A 22,302-nucleotide genomic window follows, 5' to 3' on the forward strand; every position below is an offset into this window, starting at 1 on the left:
ATATATACTTCATCCCACATCATAGAACTACTGACTACTTCCCACATCATAGAACAACTGACTACTTCCCACATCATAGAACTACTGACTACTTCCCACATCATAGTAATATATACTTCATCCCACATCATAGAACTACTGACTACTTCCCTCATCATAATAATACTGACTACTTCCCTCATCATAGAACTACTGACTACTTCCCACATCATAGAACTACTGACTACTTCCCACATCATAGAACTACTGACTACTTCCCTCATCATAGAACTACTGACTACTTCCCACATCATAGAACTACTGACTACTTCCCACATCATAGAACTACTGACTACTTCCCTCATCATAATAATACTGACTACTTCCCACATCATAGAACTACTGACTACTTCCCACATCATAGAACTACTGACTACTTCCCTCATCATAGAACTACTGACTACTTCCCTCATCATAGAACTACTGACTACTTCCCACATCATAGAACTACTGACTACTTCCCTCATCATAGAACTACTGACTACTTCCCACATCATAGAACTACTAGACTACTTGACTACCTCATCATAGAACTACTGACTACTTCCCACATCATAGAACTACTGACTACTTCCCACATCATAGAACTACTGACTACTTCCCTCATCATAGAACTACTGACTACTTCCCACATCATAGAACTACTGACTACTTCCCACATCATAGAACTACTGACTACTTCCCTCATCATAGAACTACTGACTACTTCCCACATCATAGAACTACTGACTACTTCCCACATCATAATAATACTGACTACTTCCCACATCATAGAACTACTGACTACTTCCCACATCATAGAACTACTGACTACTTCCCACATCATAGAACTACTGACTACTTCCCACATCATAGAACTACTGACTACTTCCCTCATCATAGAACTACTGACTACTTCCCTCATCATAGAACTACTGACTACTTCCCTCATCATAGAACTACTGACTACTTCCCACATCATAGAACTACTGACTACTTCCCACATCATAGAACTACTGACTACTACTTCTGACACATCATAGAACTACTGACTACTTCCCTCATCATAGAACTACTGACTACTTCCCACATCATAGAACTACTGACTACTTCCCACATCATAGAACTACTGACTACTTCCCACATCATAGAACTACTGACTACTTCCCTCATCATAGAACTACTGACTACTTCCCACATCATAGAACTACTGACTACTTCCCACATCATAGAACTACTGACTACTTCTCCGCCTCACCAGATTCACTCATCCTACGACCCCGTTCCAATAGCCAACCTAACATATCACTTAGAATGCATCCTCTCTTCCACTCGAAGCATTATCAGTGTTTCCTCTATATGCATTTAGCTGTGGCGCACCTGCCACGAATCAAACCAGACATAAAGAGATAATGAGAGAGATACATTTATACACAAGAATCATCTTTGAGATCTATCAATCATCGAAATATAGAAACTAGACAGTCAGGGAGAATGTTTAATTCCCCAAATGTCATGGCATGAGGGGAGGCCCCACATTGATTTTAATTATATTGTTATTGAGAGTCACTCAGAGAGCATTAGAACGAGGCATAATAGCCCGTATGTCAAAATCTGTAGAATAGCAGGAAATTAGCTTTAAAACAGCAACATTTTGTTTTATTGGAGCTGAGCTGTTGTGTCACTACCAGAATTTCTATTTTAAGCCATTATCTCTCTATTATCATATGACTGCATTGTGGCTAGGGCCAGGAGTTGTTCCTTCTCTATGTTAAGTCTCACTCATATCGTTTTGACAGGCATTGTGGCTAGGGCCAGGAGTTGTTCCTTCTCTATGTTAAGTCTCACTCATATCGTTTTGACAGGCATTGTGGCTAGGGCCAGGAGTTGTTCCTTCTCTATGTTAAGTCTCACTCATATCGTTTTGACAGGCATTGTGGCTAGGGCCAGGAGTTGTTCCTTCTCTATGTTAAGTCTCACTCATATCGTTTTGACAGGCATTGTGGCTAGGGCCAGGAGTTGTTCCTTCTCTATGTTAAGTCTCACTCATATCGTTTTGACAGCCATTGTGGCTAGGGCCAGGAGTTGTTCCTTCTCTATGTTAAGTCTCACTCATATCGTTTTGACAGGCATTGTGGCTAGGGCCAGGAGTTGTTCCTTCTCTATGTTAAGTCTCACTCATATCGTTTTGACAGGCATTATGGCTAGGGCCAGGAGTTGTTCCTTCTCTATGTTAAGTCTCACTCATATCGTTTTGACAGGCATTGTGGCTAGGGCCAGGAGTTGTTCCTTCTCTATGTTAAGTCTCACTCATATCGTTTTGACAGGCATTGTGGCTAGGGCCAGGAGTTGTTCCTTCTCTATGTTAAGTCTCACTCATATCGTTTTGACAGGCATTGTGGCTAGGGCCAGGAGTTGTTCCTTCTCTATGTTAAGTCTCACTCATATCGTTTTGACAGGCATTGTGGCTAGGGCCAGGAGTATTTCCTTCTCTATGTTTAAAGTAGATGTGTAGATTTTTCCATGCCTGGTGTTTTACCAAGAGTTGCCTCAGAGGTCACTGACCCGTTGCTCCTCTTCCTGCCTGTTTCCTCTCTCTGTATCTGTGTGTGTGTGTGTGTGTGTGTGTGTGTGTGTGTGTGTGTGTGTGTGTGTGTGTGTGTGTGTGTGTGTGTGTGTGTGTGTGTGTGTGTGTGTGTGTGTGTGTGTGTGTGTGTGTGTGTGTGTGTGTGTGTGTGTGTGTGTGTGTGTGTGTGTGTGTGTGTGTGTGTGTATCTGTGTCTGTGTCTGTGTGTGTATCTGTGTGTATCTGTGTGTGTGTGTGTATCTGTGTGTGTGTGTGTGTCTGCCTGCCTGCGTCTTCTCTGTATCTGTCCAGACGACAGCCAGACGCTGGGTGGTGGTGGTAGCTGCAGCGACACCAGTAGTCTGGTCCAGTCTCACGGCCACTCCCTGAGAAAGAGGGAGGGGACAGTAGACGCGCCCTACCAGACGGGCCAGCTCCACCCTGCTATCAGAGTAGCCGACCTGCTGCAGCACATCACGCAGATGAAGTGCGCGGAGGGATACGGCTTCAAGGAGGAGTACGAGGTGGGATGAACTTTCACCATTTTGACCTTTGACCTCCCGCTCATTGAGACACGTCCCTCCCCCCAACCCCCTCTTCTCACTGTGCCTTGGTTCCAACTCTTTAAAACTGGCTCCATCCTTTCTCCCTTCATTATAGTAGTTAGTGATGTAACTTGATTGAACAGGGGAAAGTTACTGAATGTGTGGGGGGACACAACTTCACCTTTCACCAGGAGCTCACTGGGTCGGTTCCATTGTCTTCGCTGCTCTCACTCCTACAATTCAGATTCCGTAAATTAATTTAAATTAATTTAAATTCCGATTTAAAGAAATGGATACTTCGTCATTGTAAATTGATAGAATTTTTAATTATTGAATTATATTGAGTTTTAATTCGTCCCCTAGGATACGCCTCAAATGGCACACTATTCCCTGTATAGTGCACTACATTTAACCAGATCACCCTATTGGAACTGGTCGATAGTCATTTCACTATATAGGGAATAGAGCCCTGGTCTAAAGTAGTGTACTATATAGGGAATAGGGCTCTGGTCTATAGTAGTACCACTATATAGGGAATAGGGCTCTGGTCTAAAGTAGTGCACTATATAGGGAATATACGTTTACATTTACATTTAAGTCATTTAGCAGACGCTCTTATCCAGAGCGACTTACAAATTGGTGCATTCACCTTATGACATCCAGTGGAACAGTCACTTAACAATAGTGCATCTAAATCTTAAAGGGGGGGGGGGGGGGGGGAGTGAGAGGGATTACTTATCCTATCCTAGGTATTCCTTAAAGAGGTGGGGTTTCAGGTGTCTCCGGAAGGTGGTGATTGACTCCGCTGTCCTGGCGTCATGAGGGACTTTGTTCCACCATTGGGGGGCCAGAGCAGCGAACAGTTTTGACTGGGCTGAGCGGGAGCTGTACTTCCTCAGTGGTAGGGAGGCGAGCAGGCCAGAGGTGGATGAACGCAGTGCCCTTGTTTGGGTGTAGGGCCTGATCAGAGCCTGGAGGTACTGAGGTGCCGTTCCCCCTCACAGCTCCGTAGGCAAGCACCATGGTCTTGTAGCGGATGCGAGCTTCAACTGGAAGCCAGTGGAGAGAACGGAGGAGCGGGGTGACGTGAGAGAACTTGGGAAGGTTAAATACCAGACGGGCTGCGGCGTTCTGGATGAGTTGAAGGGGTTTAATGGCACAGGCAGGGAGCCCAGCCAACAGCGAGTTGCATTAATCCAGACGGGAGATGACAAGTGCCTGGATTAGGACCTGCGCCGCTTCCTGTGTGAGGCAGGGTCGTACTCTGCGGATGTTGTAGAGCATGAACCTACAGGAACGGGCCACCGCCTTGATGTTGGTTGAGAACGACAGGGTGTTGTCCAGGATCACGCCAAGGTTCTTAGCGCTCTGGGAGGAGGACACAATGGAGTTGTCAACCGTGATGGCGAGATCATGGAACGGGCAGTCCTTCCCCGGGAGGAAGAGCAGCTCCGTCTTGCCGAGGTTCAGCTTGAGGTGGTGATCCGTCATCCACACTGATATGTCTGCCAGACATGCAGAGATGCGATTCGCCACCTGGTCATCAGAAGGGGGAAAGGAGAAGATTAATTGTGTGTCGTCTGCATAGCAATGATAGGAGAGACCATGTGAGGTTATGACAGAGCCAAGTGACTTGGTGTATAGCGAGAATAGCAGAGGGCCTAGAACAGAGCCCTGGGGGACACCAGTGGTGAGAGCGCGTGGTGAGGAGACAGATTCTAGCCACGCCACCTGGTAGGAGCGACCTGTCAGGTAGGACGCAATCCAAGCGTGGGCCGCGCCGGAGATGCCCAACTCGGAGAGGGTGGAGAGGAGGATCTGATGGTTCACAGTATCGAAGGCAGCCGATAGATCTAGAAGGATGAGAGCAGAGGAGAGAGAGTTAGCTTTAGCAGTGCGGAGCGCCTCCGTGATACAGAGGAGAGCAGTCTCAGTTGAATGACTAGTCTTGAAACCTGACTGATTTGGATCAAGAAGGTCATTCAGAGAGAGATAGCGGGAGAGCTGGCCAAGGACGGCACGTTCAAGAGTTTTGGAGAGAAAAGAAAGAAGGGATACTGGTCTGTAATTGTTGACATCGGAGGGATGTCTGTAATTGTTGACATCGGAGGGATCGAGTGTAGGTTTTTTCAGAAGGGGTGCAACTCTCGCTCTCTTGAAGACGGAAGGGACGTAGCCAGCGGTCAGGGATGAGTTGATGAGCGAGGTGAGGTAAGGGAGAAGGTCTCCGGAAATGGTCTGGAGAAGAGAGGAGGGGATAGGGTCAAGTGGGCAGGTTGTTGGGCGGCCGGCCGTCACAAGACGCGAGATTTCATCTGGAGAGAGAGGGGGAGAAAGAGGTCAGAGCACAGGGTAGGGCAGTGTGAGCAGAACCAGCGGTGTCGTTTGACTTAGCAAACGAGGATCGGATGTCGTCGACCTTCTTTTCAAAATGGTTGACGAAGTCATCTGCAGAGAGGGAGGAGGGGGGGGGGGGGGATTCAGGAGGAAGGAGAAGGTGGCAAAGAGCTTCCTAGGGTTAGAGGCAGATGCTTGGAATTTAGCGTGGTAGAAAGTGGCTTTAGCAGCAGATACAGAGGAGGAAAATGTAGAGAGGAGGAAGTGAAAGGATGCCAGGTCCGCAGGGAGGCGAGTTTTCCTCCATTTCCGCTCGGCTGCCCGGAGCCCTGTTCTGTGAGCTCGCAATGAGTCATCGAGCCACGGAGCGGGAGGGGGAGGACCGAGCCGGCCTGGAGGATAGGGGACATAGAGAGTCAAAGGATGCAGAGAGGGAGGAGAGGAGGGTTGAGGAGGCAGAATCAGGAGATAGGTTGGAGAAGGTTTGAGCAGAGGGAAGAGATGATAGGATGGAAGAGGAGAGAGTAGCGGGGGAGAGAGAGCGAAGGTTGGGACGGCGCGATACCATCCGAGTAGGGGCAGTGTGGGAGGTGTTGGATGAGAGCGAGAGGGAAAAGGATACAAGGTAGTGGTCGGAGACTTGGAGGGGAGTTGCAATGAGGTTAGTGGAAGAACAGCATCTAGTAAAGATGAGGTCGAGCGTATTGCCTGCCTTGTGAGTAGGGGGGGAAGGTGAGAGGGTGAGGTCAAAAGAGGAGAGGAGTGGAAAGAAGGAGGCAGAGAGGAATGAGTCAAAGGTTGACGTGGGGAGGTTAAAGTCACCCAGAACTGTGAGAGGTGAGCCGTCCTCAGGAAAGGAGCTTATCAAGGCATCAAGCTCATTGATGAACTCTCCGAGGGAACCTGGAGGGCGATAAATGATAAGGATGTTAAGCTTGAAAGGGCTGGTAACTGTGACAGCATGGAATTCAAAGGAGGCGATAGACAGATGGGTAAGGGGAGAAAGAGAGAATGACCACTTGGGAGAGATGAGGATCCCGGTGCCACCACCCCGCTGACCAGAAGCTCTCGGGGTGTGCGAGAACACGTGGGCGGACGAAGAGAGAGCAGTAGGAGTAGCAGTGTTGTCTGTGGTGATCCATGTTTCCGTCAGTGCCAAGAAGTCGAGGGAATGGAGGGAGGCATAGGCTGAGATGAACTCTGCCTTGTTGACCGCAGATCGGCAGTTCCAGAGGCTACCGGAGACCTGGAACTCCACGTGGGTCGTGCGCGCTGGGACCACCAGATTAGGGTGGCCGCGGCCACGCGGTGTGGAGCGTTTGTATGGTCTGTGCAGAGAGGATAGAACAGGGATAGACAGACACATAGTTGACAGGCTACAGAAGAGGCTACGCTAATGCAAAGGAGATTGGAATGACAAGTGGACTACACGTCTCGAAAGTTCAGAAAGTTAAGCTTACGTAGCAAGAATCTTATTGACTAAAATGATTAAAATGATACAGTACTGCTGAAGTAGGCTAGCTGGCAGTGGGTGCGTTGTTGACACTACACTAATCAAGTCGTTCCGTTGAGTGTAATAGTGTCTACAGTGCTGCTATTCGAGGGATAGCTGGCTAGCTAGTAGTGTTGTTTACGTTACGTTGCGTTAAAAGAACGACAATAGCTGGCTAGCTAACCTAGAAAATCGCTCTAGACTACACAATTATCTTTGATACAAAGACGGCTATGTAGCTAGCTATGTAGCTAGCTACGATCAAACAAATCAAACCGTTGTACTGTAATGAAATGAAATGAAAATGTGATACTACCTGTGAATGCGACCGGGTTGTGAGTCTATTTGGTAGACGTTGGCTAGCTGTCGGCTAGCTGTTGGCTAGCTGTTGGCTAGCTAGCAGAGTCTCCTACGTTAAGGACGACAAATAGCTGGATAGCTAACCTCGGTAAATTAAGATAATCACTCTAAGACTACACGCTCTAAACTACATAATTATATTGGATACGAAGACAGCAAAGACAGCTATGTAGCTAGCTAACACTACACTAATCAAGTCGTTCAGTTGAGTGTAATAGTGTAATAGTTCCTCCAGTGCAGCTAATTCAGTGGACGTTAGCTAGCTGGCTAGTGAAGACTACGTTAGGACGGCGAAATACGATAATTACGCAATTATCTTTGATACAAAGACGGCTATGTAGCTAGCTGAGAAGAAATTGCTAAGATTAGACAAATCAAACCGTTGTGCTATAATGAAATATAATGAAATATAATGAAATGTAATGAAATGTAATGAAAAAGTTATACTACCTGCGGGAGCGAAGTGCCGATGCGACCACTCGCTCCAAACCGGAAGCATTGACGCTGTCCCTGTACTGTCTGTGTATCCCCAGTAACCATGCTGCTGTTCTGTTGTCCCTGTACTGTCTGTGTATCCCCGGTAACCATGCTGCTGTTCTGTTGTCCCTGTACTGTATGTGTATCCCCAGTAACCATGCTGCTGTTCTGTTGTCCCTGTACTGTCTGTGTATCCCCAGTAACCATGCTGCTGTTCTGTTGTCCCTGTACTGTCTGTGTATCCCCAGTAACCATGCTGCTGTTCTGTTGTCCCTGTACTGTCTGTATATCCCCAGTAACCATGATGCTGTTCTGTTGTCTCTGTCCCTGTACTGTCTGTGTATCCCCAGTAACCATGCTGCTGTTCTGTTGTCCCTGTACTGTCTGTGTATCCCCAGTAACCATGCTGCTGTTCTGTTGTCCCTGTCCCTGTACTGTCTGTGTATCCCAGTAACCATGCTGCTGTTCTGTTGTCCCTGTCCCTGTACTGTCTGTGTATCCCCAGTAACCATGCTGCTGTTCTGTTGTCCCTGTACTGTCTGTGTATCCCCAGTAACCATGCTGCTGTTCTGTTGTCCCTGTCCCTGTACTGTCTGTGTATCCCCAGTAACCATGCTGCTGTTCTGTTGTCCCTGTACTGTCTGTGTATCCCCGGTAACCATGCTGCTGTTCTGTTGTCCCTGTACTGTCTGTGTATCCCCAGTAACCATGCTGCTGTTCTGTTGTCCCTGTACTGTCTGTGTATCCCCAGTAACCATGCTGCTGTTCTGCTGTCCCTGTACTGTCTGTGTATCCCCAGTAACCATGCTGCTGTTCTGTTGTCCCTGTCCCTGTACTGTCTGTGTATCCCCAGTAACCATGCTGCTGTTCTGTTGTCCCTGTACTGTCTGTGTATCCCCAGTAACCATGATGCTGTTCTGTTGTCCCTGTCCCTGTACTGTCTGTGTATCCCCAGTAACCATGCTGCTGTTCTGTTGTCCCTGTCCCTGTACTGTCTGTGTATCCCCAGTAACCATGCTGCTGTTCTGTTGTCCCTGTACTGTCTGTGTATCCCCAGTAACCATGCTGCTGTTCTGTTGTCCCTGTACTGTCTGTGTATCCCCAGTAACCATGCTGCTGTTCTGTTGTCCCTGTACTGTCTGTGTATCCCCAGTAACCATGCTGCTGTTCTGTTGTCCCTGTACTGTCTGTGTATCCCCAGTAACCATGCTGCTGTTCTGTTGTCCCTGTACTGTCTGTGTATCCCCAGTAACCATGCTGCTGTTCTGTTGTCCCTGTACTGTCTGTGTATCCCCAGTAACCATGCTGCTGTTCTGTTGTCCCTGTACTGTCTGTGTATCCCCAGTAACCATGCTGCTGTTCTGTTGTCCCTGTACTGTCTGTGTATCCCCAATAACCATGCTGCTGTTCTGTTGTCCCTGTCCATGTACTGTCTGTGTATCCCCAGTAACCATGCTGCTGTTCTGTTGTCCCTGTACTGTCTGTGTATCCCCAGTAACCATGCTGCTGTTCTGTTGTCCCTGTACTGTCTGTGTATCCCCAGTAACCATGCTGCTGTTCTGTTGTCCCTGTACTGTCTGTGTATCCCCAGTAACCATGCTGCTGTTCTGTTGTCCCTGTACTGTCTGTGTATCCCCAGTAACCATGCTGCTGTTCTGTTGTCCCTGTACTGTCTGTGTATCCCCAGTAACCATGCTGCTGTTCTGTTGTCCCTGTCCCTGTACTGTCTGTGTATCCCCAGTAACCATGCTGCTGTTCTGTTGTCCCTGTACTGTCTGTGTATCCCCAGTAACCATGCTGCTGTTCTGTTGTCCCTGTACTGTCTGTGTATCCCCAGTAAACATGCTGCTGTTCTGTTGTCCCTGTCCCTGTACTGTCTGTGTATCCCCAGTAACCATGCTGCTGTTCTGTTGTCCCTGTCCCTGTACTGTCTGTGTATCCCCAGTAACCATGCTGCTGTTCTGTTGTCCCTGTACTGTCTGTGTATCCCCAGTAACCATGCTGCTGTTCTGTTGTCCCTGTACTGTCTGTGTATCCCCAGTAACCATGCTGCTGTTCTGTTGTCCCTGTACTGTCTGTGTATCCCCAGTAACCATGCTGCTGTTCTGTTGTCCCTGTCCCTGTACTGTCTGTGTATCCCCAGTAACCATGCTGCTGTTCTGTTGTCCCTGTACTGTCTGTGTATCCCCAGTAACCATGCTGCTGTTCTGTTGTCCCTGTACTGTCTGTGTATCCCCAGTAACCATGCTGCTGTTCTGTTGTCCCTGTACTGTCTGTGTATCCCCAGTAACCATGCTGCTGTTCTGTTGTCCCTGTACTGTCTGTGTATCCCCAGTAACCATGCTGCTGTTCTGTTGTCCCTGTCCCTGTACTGTCTGTGTATCCCCAGTAACCATGCTGCTGTTCTGTTGTCCCTGTACTGTCTGTGTATCCCCAGTAACCATGCTGCTGTTCTGTTGTCCCTGTCCCTGTACTGTCTGTGTATCCCCAGTAACCATGCTGCTGTTCTGTTGTCCCTGTCCCTGTACTGTCTGTGTATCCCCAGTAACCATGCTGCTGTTCTGTTGTCCCTGTCCCTGTACTGTCTGTGTATCCCCAGTAACCATGCTGCTGTTCTGTTGTCCCTGTACTGTCTGTGTATCCCCAGTAACCATGCTGCTGTTCTGTTGTCCCTGTCCCTGTACTGTCTGTGTATCCCCAGTAACCATGCTGCTGTTCTGTTGTCCCTGTACTGTCTGTGTATCCCCAGTAACCATGCTGCTGTTCTGTTGTCCCTGTCCCTGTACTGTCTGTGTACTGTCTGTGTATCCCCAGTAACCATGCTGCTGTTCTGTTGTCCCTGTACTGTCTGTGTATCCCCAGTAACCATGCTGCTGTTCTGTTGTCCCTGTACTGTCTGTGTATCCCCAGTAACCATGCTGCTGTTCTGTTGTCCCTGTACTGTCTGTGTATCCCCAGTAACCATGCTGCTGTTCTGTTGTCCCTGTACTGTCTGTGTATCCCCAGTAACCATGCTGCTGTTCTGTTGTCCCTGTACTGTCTGTGTATCCCCAGTAACCATGCTGCTGTTCTGTTGTCCCTGTACTGTCTGTGTATCCCCAGTAACCATGCTGCTGTTCTGTTGTCCCTGTACTGTCTGTGTATCCCCAGTAACCATGCTGCTGTTCTGTTGTCCCTGTACTGTCTGTGTATCCCCAGTAACCATGCTGCTGTTCTGTTGTCCCTGTACTGTCTGTGTATCCCCAGTAACCATGCTGCTGTTCTGTTGTCCCTGTACTGTCTGTGTATCCCCAGTAACCATGCTGCTGTTCTGTTGTCCCTGTACTGTCTGTGTATCCCCAGTAACCATGCTGCTGTTCTGTTGTCCCTGTCCCTGTACTGTCTGTGTATCCCCAGTAACCATGCTGCTGTTCTGTTGTCCCTGTCCCTGTACTGTCTGTGTATCCCCAGTAACCATGCTGCTGTTCTGTTGTCCCTGTGCTGTCTGTGTATCCCCAGTAACCATGCTGCTGTTCTGTTGTCCCTGTCCCTGTACTGTCTGTGTATCCCCAGTAACCATGCTGCTGTTCTGTTGTCCCTGTCCCTGTACTGTCTGTGTATCCCCAGTAACCATGCTGCTGTTCTGTTGTCCCTGTCCCTGTACTGTCTGTGTATCCCCAGTAACCATGCTGCTGTTCTGTTGTCCCTGTCCCTGTACTGTCTGTGTATCCCCAGTAACCATGCTGCTGTTCTGTTGTCCCTGTACTGTCTGTGTATCCCCAGTAACCATGATGCTGTTCTGTTGTCCCTGTCCCTGTACTGTCTGTGTATCCCCAGTAACCATGCTGCTGTTCTGTTGTCCCTGTACTGTCTGTGTATCCCAGTAACCATGCTGCTGTTCTGTTGTCCCTGTCCCTGTACTGTCTGTGTATCCCCAGTAACCATGATGCTGGTCTGTTGTCTCTGTCCCTGTACTGTCTGTGTATCCCCAGTAACCATGCTGCTGTTCTGTTGTCCCTGTCCATGTACTGTCTGTGTATCCCCAGTAACCATGATGCTGGTCTGTTGTCTCTGTCCCTGTACTGTCTGTGTATCCCCAGTAACCATGCTGCTGTTCTGTTGTCCCTGTACTGTCTGTGTATCCCCAGTAACCATGCTGCTGTTCTGTTGTCCCTGTACTGTCTGTGTATCCACAGTAACCTCCACATCATTACTGTGTGTTTAAGGTGGTTGTTTTCACACACACTTGCATCCCAAATGGAACCATATTCCCTTTATAGTGCACTTCTTTAGTCCAGGGCCCATAGGGTTCACTATATAGGGAATTGTGTTTCATTTGGGACTCCCACTGCTATGATTACTCACACAGACGGATGAGGACTAAGCTGGGGAGGGGGATATTTTAAATAGTCTTGCATTTAAAGCATTTAATAGGACTGCAGTGGTACATTGTCTCAGAGACCGATGAAGAGGAGAGAGAGACAACTGCAAGAGCAGCAGAAACACTAGCTTTATTTATTTTTTATGTTTGAGTTTCTTGTTCGTTCTACTATTGGTGCTGTTTCTGAGTACTCTGTCTGCCCTCCACAGACTCTCTCCATCTCCTCTTGCTCTATCAATATTGACTACCCTGTCCTTGTCATACTGGCTTTTGTCAAGTATATATATATATATATATATAAAGGGATTGAAGAAAGACTGTCAGAGAGACAGAGAGGGAGGGAGAGAGGGGGATCGAGAGTTGGAGAAGGTTAGGACAGAGACAGAAAGAGAGAGACAGAGAGGGAGGGAGAGAAATAGAGAGGAGAGAGAAATAGAGAGGAGAGAGAAATAGAGAGGAGAGAGAAATAGAGAGGAGAGACAGAAATAGAGAGGAGAGAGAAATAGAGAGGAGAGAGAGAAATAGAGAGGAGAGAGAGAAATAGAGAGGAGAGAGAGAACAATAGAGAGGAGAGAGAGAAATAGAGAGGAGAGAGAGAAATAGATAGGAGAGAGAGAAATAGAGAGGAGAGAGAGAACAATAGAGAGGAGAGAGAGAAATAGAGAGGAGAGAGAGAACAATAGAGAGGAGAGAGAGAAATAGAGAGGAGAGAGAGAACAATAGAGGGGAGAGAGAGAAATAGAGAGGAGAGAGAGAAATAGAGAGGAGAGAGAGAAATAGAGAGGAGAGAGAGAAATAGAGAGGAGAGAGAGAAATAGAGGGAGAGAGAGAGAAATAGAGAGGAGAGAGAGAAATAGAGAGGAGAGAGAGAAATAGAGAGGGGAGAGAACAATTGAGATGAGACAGAGAAATAGAGAGGAGAGAGAAATAGAGAGGAGAGAGAGAAATAGAGAGGAGACAGAGAAATAGAGAGGAGAGAGAAATGGAGAGGAGAGAGAAATAGAGAGGAGAGAGAAATAGAGAGGAGAGAGATAACAATAGAGAGGAGACAGAGAAATAGAGAGGAGAGAGATAAATAGAGAGGATGGAGAGAAATAGAGAGGAGGGAGAGAAATAGAGAGGATGGAGAGAAATAGAGAGGAGAGAGAAATAGAGAGGAGAGAGAGAAATAGAGAGGAGACAGAGAAATAGAGAGGAGAGAGAGAAATAGAGAGGAGAGAAAGAGAAATAGAGAGGAGAGAGAGAAATAGAGAGGAGAGAGAGAGAAATAGAGAGGAGAGAGAGAGAAATAGAGAGGAGAGAGAGAAATAGAGAGGAGAGAGAACAATAGAGAGGAGAGAGAAATAGAGAGGATGGAGAAATAGGGAGGAGTTAGAGAAATAGAGAGGAGACAGAGAAATAGAGAGGAGAGAGAGAGAAATAGAGAGGAGAGAGAGATAGAGAGGAGAGAGAGAAATAGAGAGGAGAGAGAAATAGAGAGGAGTTAGAGAAATAGAGAGGAGACAGAGAAATAGAGAGGAGAGAGAGAGAAATAGAGAGGAGAGAGAGATAGAGAGGAGAGAGAGAAATAGAGAGGAGAGAGAGAAATAGAGAGGAGAGAGAAATAGAGAGGAGAGAGAAATAGAGAGGATGGAGAGAAATAGAGAGGAGAGAGAAATAGAGAGGAGAGAGAGAAATAGAGAGGAGAGAGAAATAGAGAGGAGAGAGAGAAATAGAGAGGAGAGAGAGAGAAATAGAGAGGAGAGAGAGAGAAATAGAGAGGAGAGGGAGAAATAGAGAGGAGAGAGAGAAATAGAGAGGATAGAGAGGAATAGATAGGAGAGAGAGAGAAATAGAGAGGAGAGAGAGAGAAATAGAGAGGAGAGAGAGAGAAATAGAGAGGAGAGAGAGAAATAGAGAGGAGAGAGAGAAATAGAGAGGATGGAGAGGAATAGATAGGAGAGAGAGAGAAATAGAGAGGAGAGAGAGAGAAATAGAGAGGAGAGAGAGAGAAATAGAGAGGAGAGAGAGAAATAGAGAGGAGAGAGAGAAATAGAGAGGAGTTAGAGAAATAGAGAGGAGAGAGAGAAATAGAGAGGAGAGAGAGAAATAGAGGGGAGACAGAGAAATAGAGAGGAGAGAGAGAAATAGAGAGGAGAGAAAGAGAAATAGAGAGGAGAGAGAGAAATAGAGAGGAGAGAGAGAGAAATAGAGAGGAGAGAGAGAAATAGAGAGGAGAGAGAAATAGAGAGGATGGAGAGGAATAGATAGGAGAGAGAGAAATAGAGAGGAGTTAGAGAAATAGAGAGGAGAGAGAGAAATAGAGAGGAGTTAGAGAAATAGAGAGGAGACAGAGAAATAGAGAGGAGAGAGAAATAGAGAGGAGAGAGAGAGAAATAGAGAGGAGAGAGAGAAATAGAGAGGAGTTAGAGAAATAGAGAGGAGAGAGAGAAATAGAGAGGAGTTAGAGAAATAGAGAGGAGACAGAGAAATAGAGAGGAGAGAGAGAGAAATAGAGAGGAGAGAGAGAGAAATAGAGAGGAGAGAGAGAAATAGAGAGGAGAGAGAGAGAAATAGAGAGGAGAGAGAAATAGAGAGGATGGAGAGGAATAGATAGGAGAGAGAGAAATAGAGAGGAGAGAGAGAGAAATAGAGAGGAGAGAGAGAAATAGAGAGGAGAGAGAGAAATAGAGAGGAGAGAGAGAAATAGAGAGAGGGAGAGGGGGAGAAAGTTAGGACAGAGACAGAAAGAGAGACAGAGAGGGAGGGAGGGGGAGAGGGGGTGCGAGAGGGGAGCGAGAAGTGGAGAAGGTTAGGACAGAGACAGATAGAGAGAGACAGAGAGGGAGGGAGGGGGAGAGGGGGTGCGAGAGGGGGAGCGAGAAGTGGAGAAGGTTAGGACAGAGACAGATAGAGAGACAGAGAGGGAGGGAGGGGGAGAGGGGGTGCGAGTTCATTTCGTTGGTCCATTATAACTATTATGAAGTTTGCCATGTAACAAAGACAGGCAGTTGTCTATATATTATCGTGTTATATTGACGTTAAACCCTGTAGACTTCAGAGTGAAAATGTCTGTTCAAAATAGCAGCCTTTTCCTTATAGGACACTACTTGTGACCACGGCCAGAATAGCAGCCTTTTCCTTAAAGGACACTACTTACATTTACATTTTACATTTAAGTCATTTAGCAGACGCTCTTATCCAGAGCGACTTACAAATTGGTGCATTCACCTTATGACATCCAGTGGGACAGTCACTTAACAATAGTGCATCTAAAACTTAGGGGGGTGGGGTGAGAGGGATTACTTAACCTATCCTAGGTATTCCTTAAAGAGGTGGGGTTTCAGGTGTCTCCGGAAGGTGGTGATTGACTCCGCTGTCCTGGCGTCGTGAGGGAGTTTGTTCCACCATTGGGGGGCCATGTGACCATGGCCAGAATAGCAGCCTTTTCCTTAAAGGACACTACTTGTGACCACGGCCAGAATAAGTGCAATGCATTGACAATAGGACACTACGTAGCTTCATACGGTTATGAAACACTGTATCCTTCAGAAGGACAGTGACAGACAGCGAGGATGACATTGGGCTGCTTTCGTCAGGTTCTCTCTCTCCTCTCCTGTCCCAAGATGCACTGCTGTGAGGAAATCTCCCTCCTAATCCATTTAGAAGACACATATCCATCTCAGCTTGTCTGACCCCATGAAGACAGGGATAGATGTCTGACTGACCCCATGAAGACAGGGACAGATTTCTGACTGACCCCATGAAGACAGGGACAGATTTCTGTCTGACCCCATGAAGACAGAGACAGATTTCTGTCTGACCCCATGAAGACAGGGACAGATTTCTGACTGACCCCATGAAGACAGGGACAGATTTCTGACTGACCCCATGAAGACAGGGACAGATTTCTGTCTGACCCCATGAAGACAGGGACAGATTTCTGACTGACCCCATGAAGACAGGGACAGATTTCCCTCGTCAACAGAAACCCTATCCCCTATATTCTGCACTAGGGCCCTATAGGTCCCTGGTCAACAGAAACCCTATCCCCTATATTCTGCACTAGGGCCCTATAGGTCCCTGGTCAACAGAAACCCTATCCCCTATATTCTGCACTAGGGCCCTATAGGCTTCCATCTCACTGTGCTGTCTGTCTCTCTTAAAGGAAAGGCTTCCATCTCACTGTGCTGTCTGTCTCTCTTAAAGGGAAAGGCTTCCATCTCACTGTGCTGTCTGTCTCTCTTAAAGGAAAGGCTTCCATCTCACTGCGCTGTCTGTCTCTCTTAAAGGGAAAGGCTTCCATCTCACTGTGCTGTCTGTCTCTCTTAAAGGGAAAGGCTTCCATCTCACTGTGCTGTCTGTCTCTCTTAAAGGGAAAAGCTTCCATCTCACTGTGCTGTCTGTCTCTCTTAAAGGGAAAGGCTTCCATCTCACTGTGCTGTCTGTCTCTCTTAAAGGGAAAGGCTTCCATCTCACTGTGCTGTCTGTCTCTCTTAAAGGAAAGGCTTCCATCTCACTGTGCTGTCTGTCTCTCTTAAAGGGAAAGGCTTCCATCTCACTGTGCTGTCTGTCTCTCTTAAAGGAAAGGCTTCCATCTCACTGTGCTGTCTGTCTTAAAGGGAAAGGCTTCCATCTCACTGTGCTGTCTCTCTTAAAGGAAAGGCTTCCATCTCACTGTGCTGTCTGTCTTAAAGGAAAGGCTTCCATCTCACTGTGCTGTCTGTCTTAAAGGGAAAGGCTTCCATCTCACTGTGCTGTCTGTCTTAAAGGGAAAGGCTTCCATATCACTGTGCTGTCTGTCTTAAAGGGAAAGGCTTCCATCTCACTGTGCTGTCTGTCTTAAAGGGAAAGGCTTCCATCTCACTGTGCTGTCTGTCTCTCTTAAAGGGAAAGGCTTCCATCTCACTGTGCTGTCTGTCTTAAAGGGAAAGGCTTCCATCTCACTGTGCTGTCTGTCTTAAAGTGGAAGTCTTCCATCTTGCAGACAGTCGGCCCGTGTGTAGATAGATGGAGGCGTCTGAGAAGCAGCAACATCGATGATTGATCAAGACTCTCAAGCCCGGTTTTATTCTCTAACAAAGTGTCTCTGGGTTGGAAATCCATCAAGGGAAATAGAGGGAAAGCTTTCCGCTCAAAGAAGCCAGGATATTCATTATTCATTGTGAGCATTATTCTGAATTGCCCTTCCAGAGTTCCTTTAACGTGGCTGGGTTCAGGGGTCAGGGTTTAGTGTTATAGGAGTCTATATTGAACTGCTGTTACGTGACTGGGTTCAGGGTTCAGGGGTCAGGGTTCAGTGTTCCTGGAGTCTATATTGAACTGCTGTTACGTGACTGGGTTCAGGGTTCAGGGTTCAGTGTTCCTGGAGTCTATATTGAACTGCTGTTACGTGACTGGGTTCAGGGTTCAGGGGTCAGGGTTCAGTGTTCCTGGAGTCTATATTGAACTGCTGTTACGTGACTGGGTTCAGGGTTCAGGGTTCAGGGGTCAGGGTTCAGTGTTCCTGGAGTCTATATTGAACTACTGTTACGTGACTGGGTTCAGGGTTCAGGGTTCAGGGTTGAAAGGGAAATGTATTGGGTTGTAATTTTTTGGATAAGCTGAGTTGATTGCAAAAGATAAATTAACAATAACGTGGGTTTGTTTACAGTAATCTACTGCCTTGGAGCCAACACACACACACAATGACAAAGACAAACACACACGCACACACACAATGACAAAGACAAACACACACGCACACACACACACACAATGACAAAGACAAACACACACGCACACACACACACACAATGACAAAGACAAACACACACGCACACACACACACACAATGACAAAGACAAACACACACGCACACACACACACACAATGACAAAGACAAACACACACACACACACACACACAATGACAAAGACAAACACACACGCACACACACACACACACACACACACACACACACACACACACACACACACACACACACACACACACACACACACACACACACACACACACACACACACACACACACACAATGACAAAGACAAACACACACGCACACACACACACACACACACACACACACACACACACACACACACACACACACACACACACACACAATGACAAACACACACACACACACACACACACACACACACACACACACACACACACACACACACACACACACACACACACCAAACCCTTGTGAACTGCAGTTTGCAGTGAGGCTGGTGCGTTTTCATAATTTGTCTTAATTGTGCCTGGTATAGGATCAGTTTGGAGGAATCCCCACAGAGAGAGATATATCCATATTTCATGAGCCAGTCATCTGAGTGGATCTGAAGATGAGGCTTTATTCTCCCTGAACTGAATGACTGAGTCCTTCAGACAGACAGACAGACAGACAGACAGACAGACAGACAGACAGACAGACAGACAGACAGACAGACAGACAGACAGACAGACAGACAGACAGACAGACAGACAGACAGACAGACAGACAGACAGACAGACAGACAGACAGACAGACAGACAGACAGACAGACGCATAGATGGAGAGAGAGGGAGCTGGGCAGACAGACTGACTGACAGAAAAATAGACATTCTGAATGAGTCTTTCAGACAGACAGACTTACAGACAGGCAGACAGACAGGCTGAGGGGTAGACAGACAGGCTGAGGGGTAGACAGACAGGCTGAGGGGTAGACAGACAGGCTGAGGGGTAGGCAGACAGGCTGAGGGGTAGACAGACTGACTGAGGGGTAGACAGACAGGCTGAGGGGTAGACAGACAGGCTGAGGTGTAGGCAGACAGGCTGAGGGGTAGACAGACAGACTGAGGGGTAGACAGACAGTCTGAGGGGTAGACAGACAGACTGAGGGGTAGACAGACAGGCTGAGGGGTAGACAGACAGGCATGGGCTCTTTTTTTGTCTGCTGTGGTAGAGTGACGCTGGGGGAGCTATTTGAGCGTGACACACGCTCTGTGACATCCTAATGGGCTCTCTGTTTGACATGAATCCCCAGGAACCTTTCTCTTCCCGTCTCATGTCTAATAATGATGTGGATACAACCCCCTCTCAGAATTACGGAACCTCGCTCTCTCTCTCTCTCTCTCTCTCTTTCTCTCTTCACTCTCCCTCTCTCATATCTTTCGCTCTCTCTTTTCAGTCTCTCTCTCTCTCTTTTCAGTCTCTCTCTCTCTTTTCAGTCTCTCGCTCTCTCTTTTCAGTCTGTCTCTCTCTCTTTTCAGTCTCTCTCTCTCTCTTTTCAGTCTCTCTCCCTCTTTTCAGTCTCTCGCTCTCTCTTTTCAGTCTCTCTCTCTCTCTCTCTCTTCACTCTCCCTCTCTCCTATCTTTCGCTCTCTCTTTTCAGTCTCTCGCTCTCTCTTTTCAGTCTCTCTCTCTCTTTTTAGTCTCTCTCTCTCTCTTTTCAGTCTCTCTCTCTCTCTTTTCAGTCTCTCTCTCTCTTTTCAGTCTCTCTCTCTCTTTTCAGTCTCTCTCTCTCTTTTCAGTCTCTCTCGCTCTCTCTTTTCAGTCTCTCTCTCTCTCTCTTTTCAGTCTCTCTCTCTCTCTTTTCAGTCTCTCTGTCTCCTTCTCTGTCTCCTTCTCTGTCCCCTTCTCTGTCTCCTTCCTGTCTTGCTCTTTACCTCCTTTCTGTCGTTCCAATATGTCCATTTTTAGGAGCTGACAGAGAATATTTTGTTCTTTAACTTGGTATTATAATTTAAATGCTTGAATCACATCTCATGTCCTCTTCCCTCTGTTCTTTTCCTCCCTCTCTGTTCCTCCCTCTCTGTTCCTCCCTCTCTGTTCCTCCCTCTCTGTTCCTCCCTCTCTGTTCCTCCCTCTCTGTTCCTCCCTCTCTGTTCCTCCCTCTCTTTGTCTCCCTCTGTTCCTCCCTCTCTTTGTCTCCCTCTGTTCCTCCCTCTCTGTACCTCCCTCTCTGTTCCTCCCTCTCTGTTCCTCCCTCTCTGTTCCTCCCTCTCTTTGTCTCCCTCTGTTCCTCCCTCTCTTTGTCTCCCTCTGTTCCTCCCTCTCTGTTCCTCCCTCTCTGTTCCTCCCTCTCTGTTCCTCCCTCTCTGTTCCTCCCTCTCTTTGTCTCCCTCTGTTCCTCCCTCTCTTTGTCTCCCTCTGTTCCTCCCTCTCTTTGTCTCCCTCTGTTCCTCCCTCTCTGTTCCTCCCTCTCTGTTCCTCCCTCTCTGTTCCTCCCTCTCTTTGTCTCCCTCTGTTCCTCCCTCTCTTTGTCTCCCTCTGTTCCTCCCTCTCTTTGTCTCCCTCTGTTCCTCCCTCTCTGTTCCTCCCTCTCTGTTCCTCCCTCTCTGTTCCTCCCTCTCTGTTCCTCCCTCTCTGTTCCTCCCTCTCTGTTCCTCCCTCTCTGTTCCTCCCTCTCTTTGTCTCCCTCTGTTCCTCCCTCTCTTTGTCTCCCTCTGTTCCTCCCTCTTTGTCTCCCTCTGTTCCTCCCTCTCTTTGTCTCCCTCTGTTCCTCCCTCTTTGTCTCCCTCTTTTCGTCCCTCTCTGTTCCTCCCTCTCTTTGTCTCGCTCTGTTCCTCCCTCTCTTTGTCTCGCTCTGTTCCTCCCTCTCTTTGTCTCGCTCTGTTCCTCCCTCTCTTTGTCTCCCTCTGTTCCTCCCTCTCTTTGTCTCCCTCTTTTCCTCCCTCTATTTGTCTCCCTCTCTTTGTCTCCCTCTGTTCCTCCCTCTCTTTGTCTCCCTCTGTTCCTCCCTCTCTTTGTCTCCCTCTGTTCCTCCCTCTTTGTCTCCCTCTTTTCGTCCCTGTCTTTGTCTCCCTCTTTTCCTCCCTCTCTTTGTCTCCCTCTGTTCCTCCCTCTCTTTGTCTCGCTCTGTTCCTCCCTCTCTTTGTCTCCCTCTGTTCCTCCCTCTCTTTGTCTCCCTCTGTTCCTCCCTCTCTTTGTCTCCCTCTTTTCCTCCCTCTATTTGTCTCCCTCTCTTTGTCTCCCTCTGTTCCTCCCTCTCTTTGTCTCCCTCTTTTCCTCCCTCTCTTTGTCTCCCTCTGTTCCTCCCTCTCTTTGTCTCCCTCTGTTCCTCCCTCTCTTTGTCTCCCTCTGTTCCTCCCTCTCTTTGTCTCCCTCTGTTCCTCCCTCTCTTTGTCTCCCTCTTTTCCTCCCTCTATTTGTCTCCCTCTCTTTGTCTCCCTCTGTTCCTCCCTCTCTTTGTCTCCCTCTTTTCCTCCCTCTCTTTGTCTCCCTCTGTTCCTCCCTCTCTTTGTCTCGCTCTGTTCCTCCCTCTCTTTGTCTCCCTCTGTTCCTCCCTCTCTTTGTCTCCCTCTGTTCCTCCCTCTCTTTGTCTCCCTCTTTTCCTCCCTCTATTTGTCTCCCTCTCTTTGTCTCCCTCTGTTCCTCCCTCTCTTTGTCTCCCTCTGTTCCTCCCTCTTTGTCTCCCTCTTTTCGTCCCTCTCTTTGTCTCCCTCTTTTCCTCCCTCTCTTTGTCTCCCTCTGTTCCTCCCTCTCTTTGTCTCGCTCTGTTCCTCCCTCTCTTTGTCTCCCTCTGTTCCTCCCTCTCTTTGTCTCCCTCTGTTCCTCCCTCTCTTTGTCTCCCTCTGTTCCTCCCTCTCTTTGTCTCCCTCTTTTCCTCCCTCTATTTGTCTCCCTCTCTTTGTCTCCCTCTGTTCCTCCCTCTCTTTGTCTCCCTCTGTTCCTCCCTCTCTTTGTCTCCCTCTTTTCCTCCCTCTATTTGTCTCCCTCTCTTTGTCTCGCTCTGTTCCTCCCTCTCTTTGTCTCCCTCTGTTCCTCCCTCTCTTTGTCTCCCTCTTTTCCTCCCTCTATTTGTCTCCCTCTCTTTGTCTCCCTCTGTTCCTCCCTCTCTTTGTCTCCCTCTGTTCCTCCCTCTCTTTGTCTCCCTCTGTTCCTCCCTCTCTTTGTGTCCCTCTTTTCCTCCCTCTCTCCAGAGCTTCTTTGAGGGGCAGTCAGCGCCGTGGGACTCCGCGAAGAAAGATGAGAACCGGATGAAGAACCGATATGGGAACATTATTGCGTGTGTGTATAAAGCATTATCTGATCAATAATCTATATTATAGACTGGTCTCTCTCTCCTCTCTGATCAATAATCTATATTATAGACGGGTCTCTCTCTCCTCTCTGATCAATAATCTATATTATAGACTGGTCTCTCTCTCCTCTGATCAATAATCTATATTATAGACT

General features: G+C 47.7%; 1 protein-coding gene across 3 annotated transcripts in view; it reads left to right on the forward strand.

The window, feature by feature from the left end:
* The window catches only part of LOC124042184 (receptor-type tyrosine-protein phosphatase mu-like), a 621,881-nt gene that overhangs the window by 453,336 nt on the left and 146,243 nt on the right, over positions 1-22,302 (forward strand). For all 3 annotated transcript variants that reach the window (XM_046360586.1, XM_046360587.1, XM_046360588.1), the window contains 2 exons: positions 2,897-3,108; positions 22,047-22,134. In XM_046360586.1, the coding sequence (XP_046216542.1) occupies positions 2,897-3,108; positions 22,047-22,134 (300 nt within the window). The remainder of the gene's footprint in view (positions 1-2,896; positions 3,109-22,046; positions 22,135-22,302) is intronic.

The sequence above is a fragment of the Oncorhynchus gorbuscha genome, linkage group LG08, assembly GCF_021184085.1.
Source record: "Oncorhynchus gorbuscha isolate QuinsamMale2020 ecotype Even-year linkage group LG08, OgorEven_v1.0, whole genome shotgun sequence".
In the NCBI taxonomy this organism is placed as follows: Eukaryota; Metazoa; Chordata; class Actinopteri; order Salmoniformes; family Salmonidae; genus Oncorhynchus; species Oncorhynchus gorbuscha.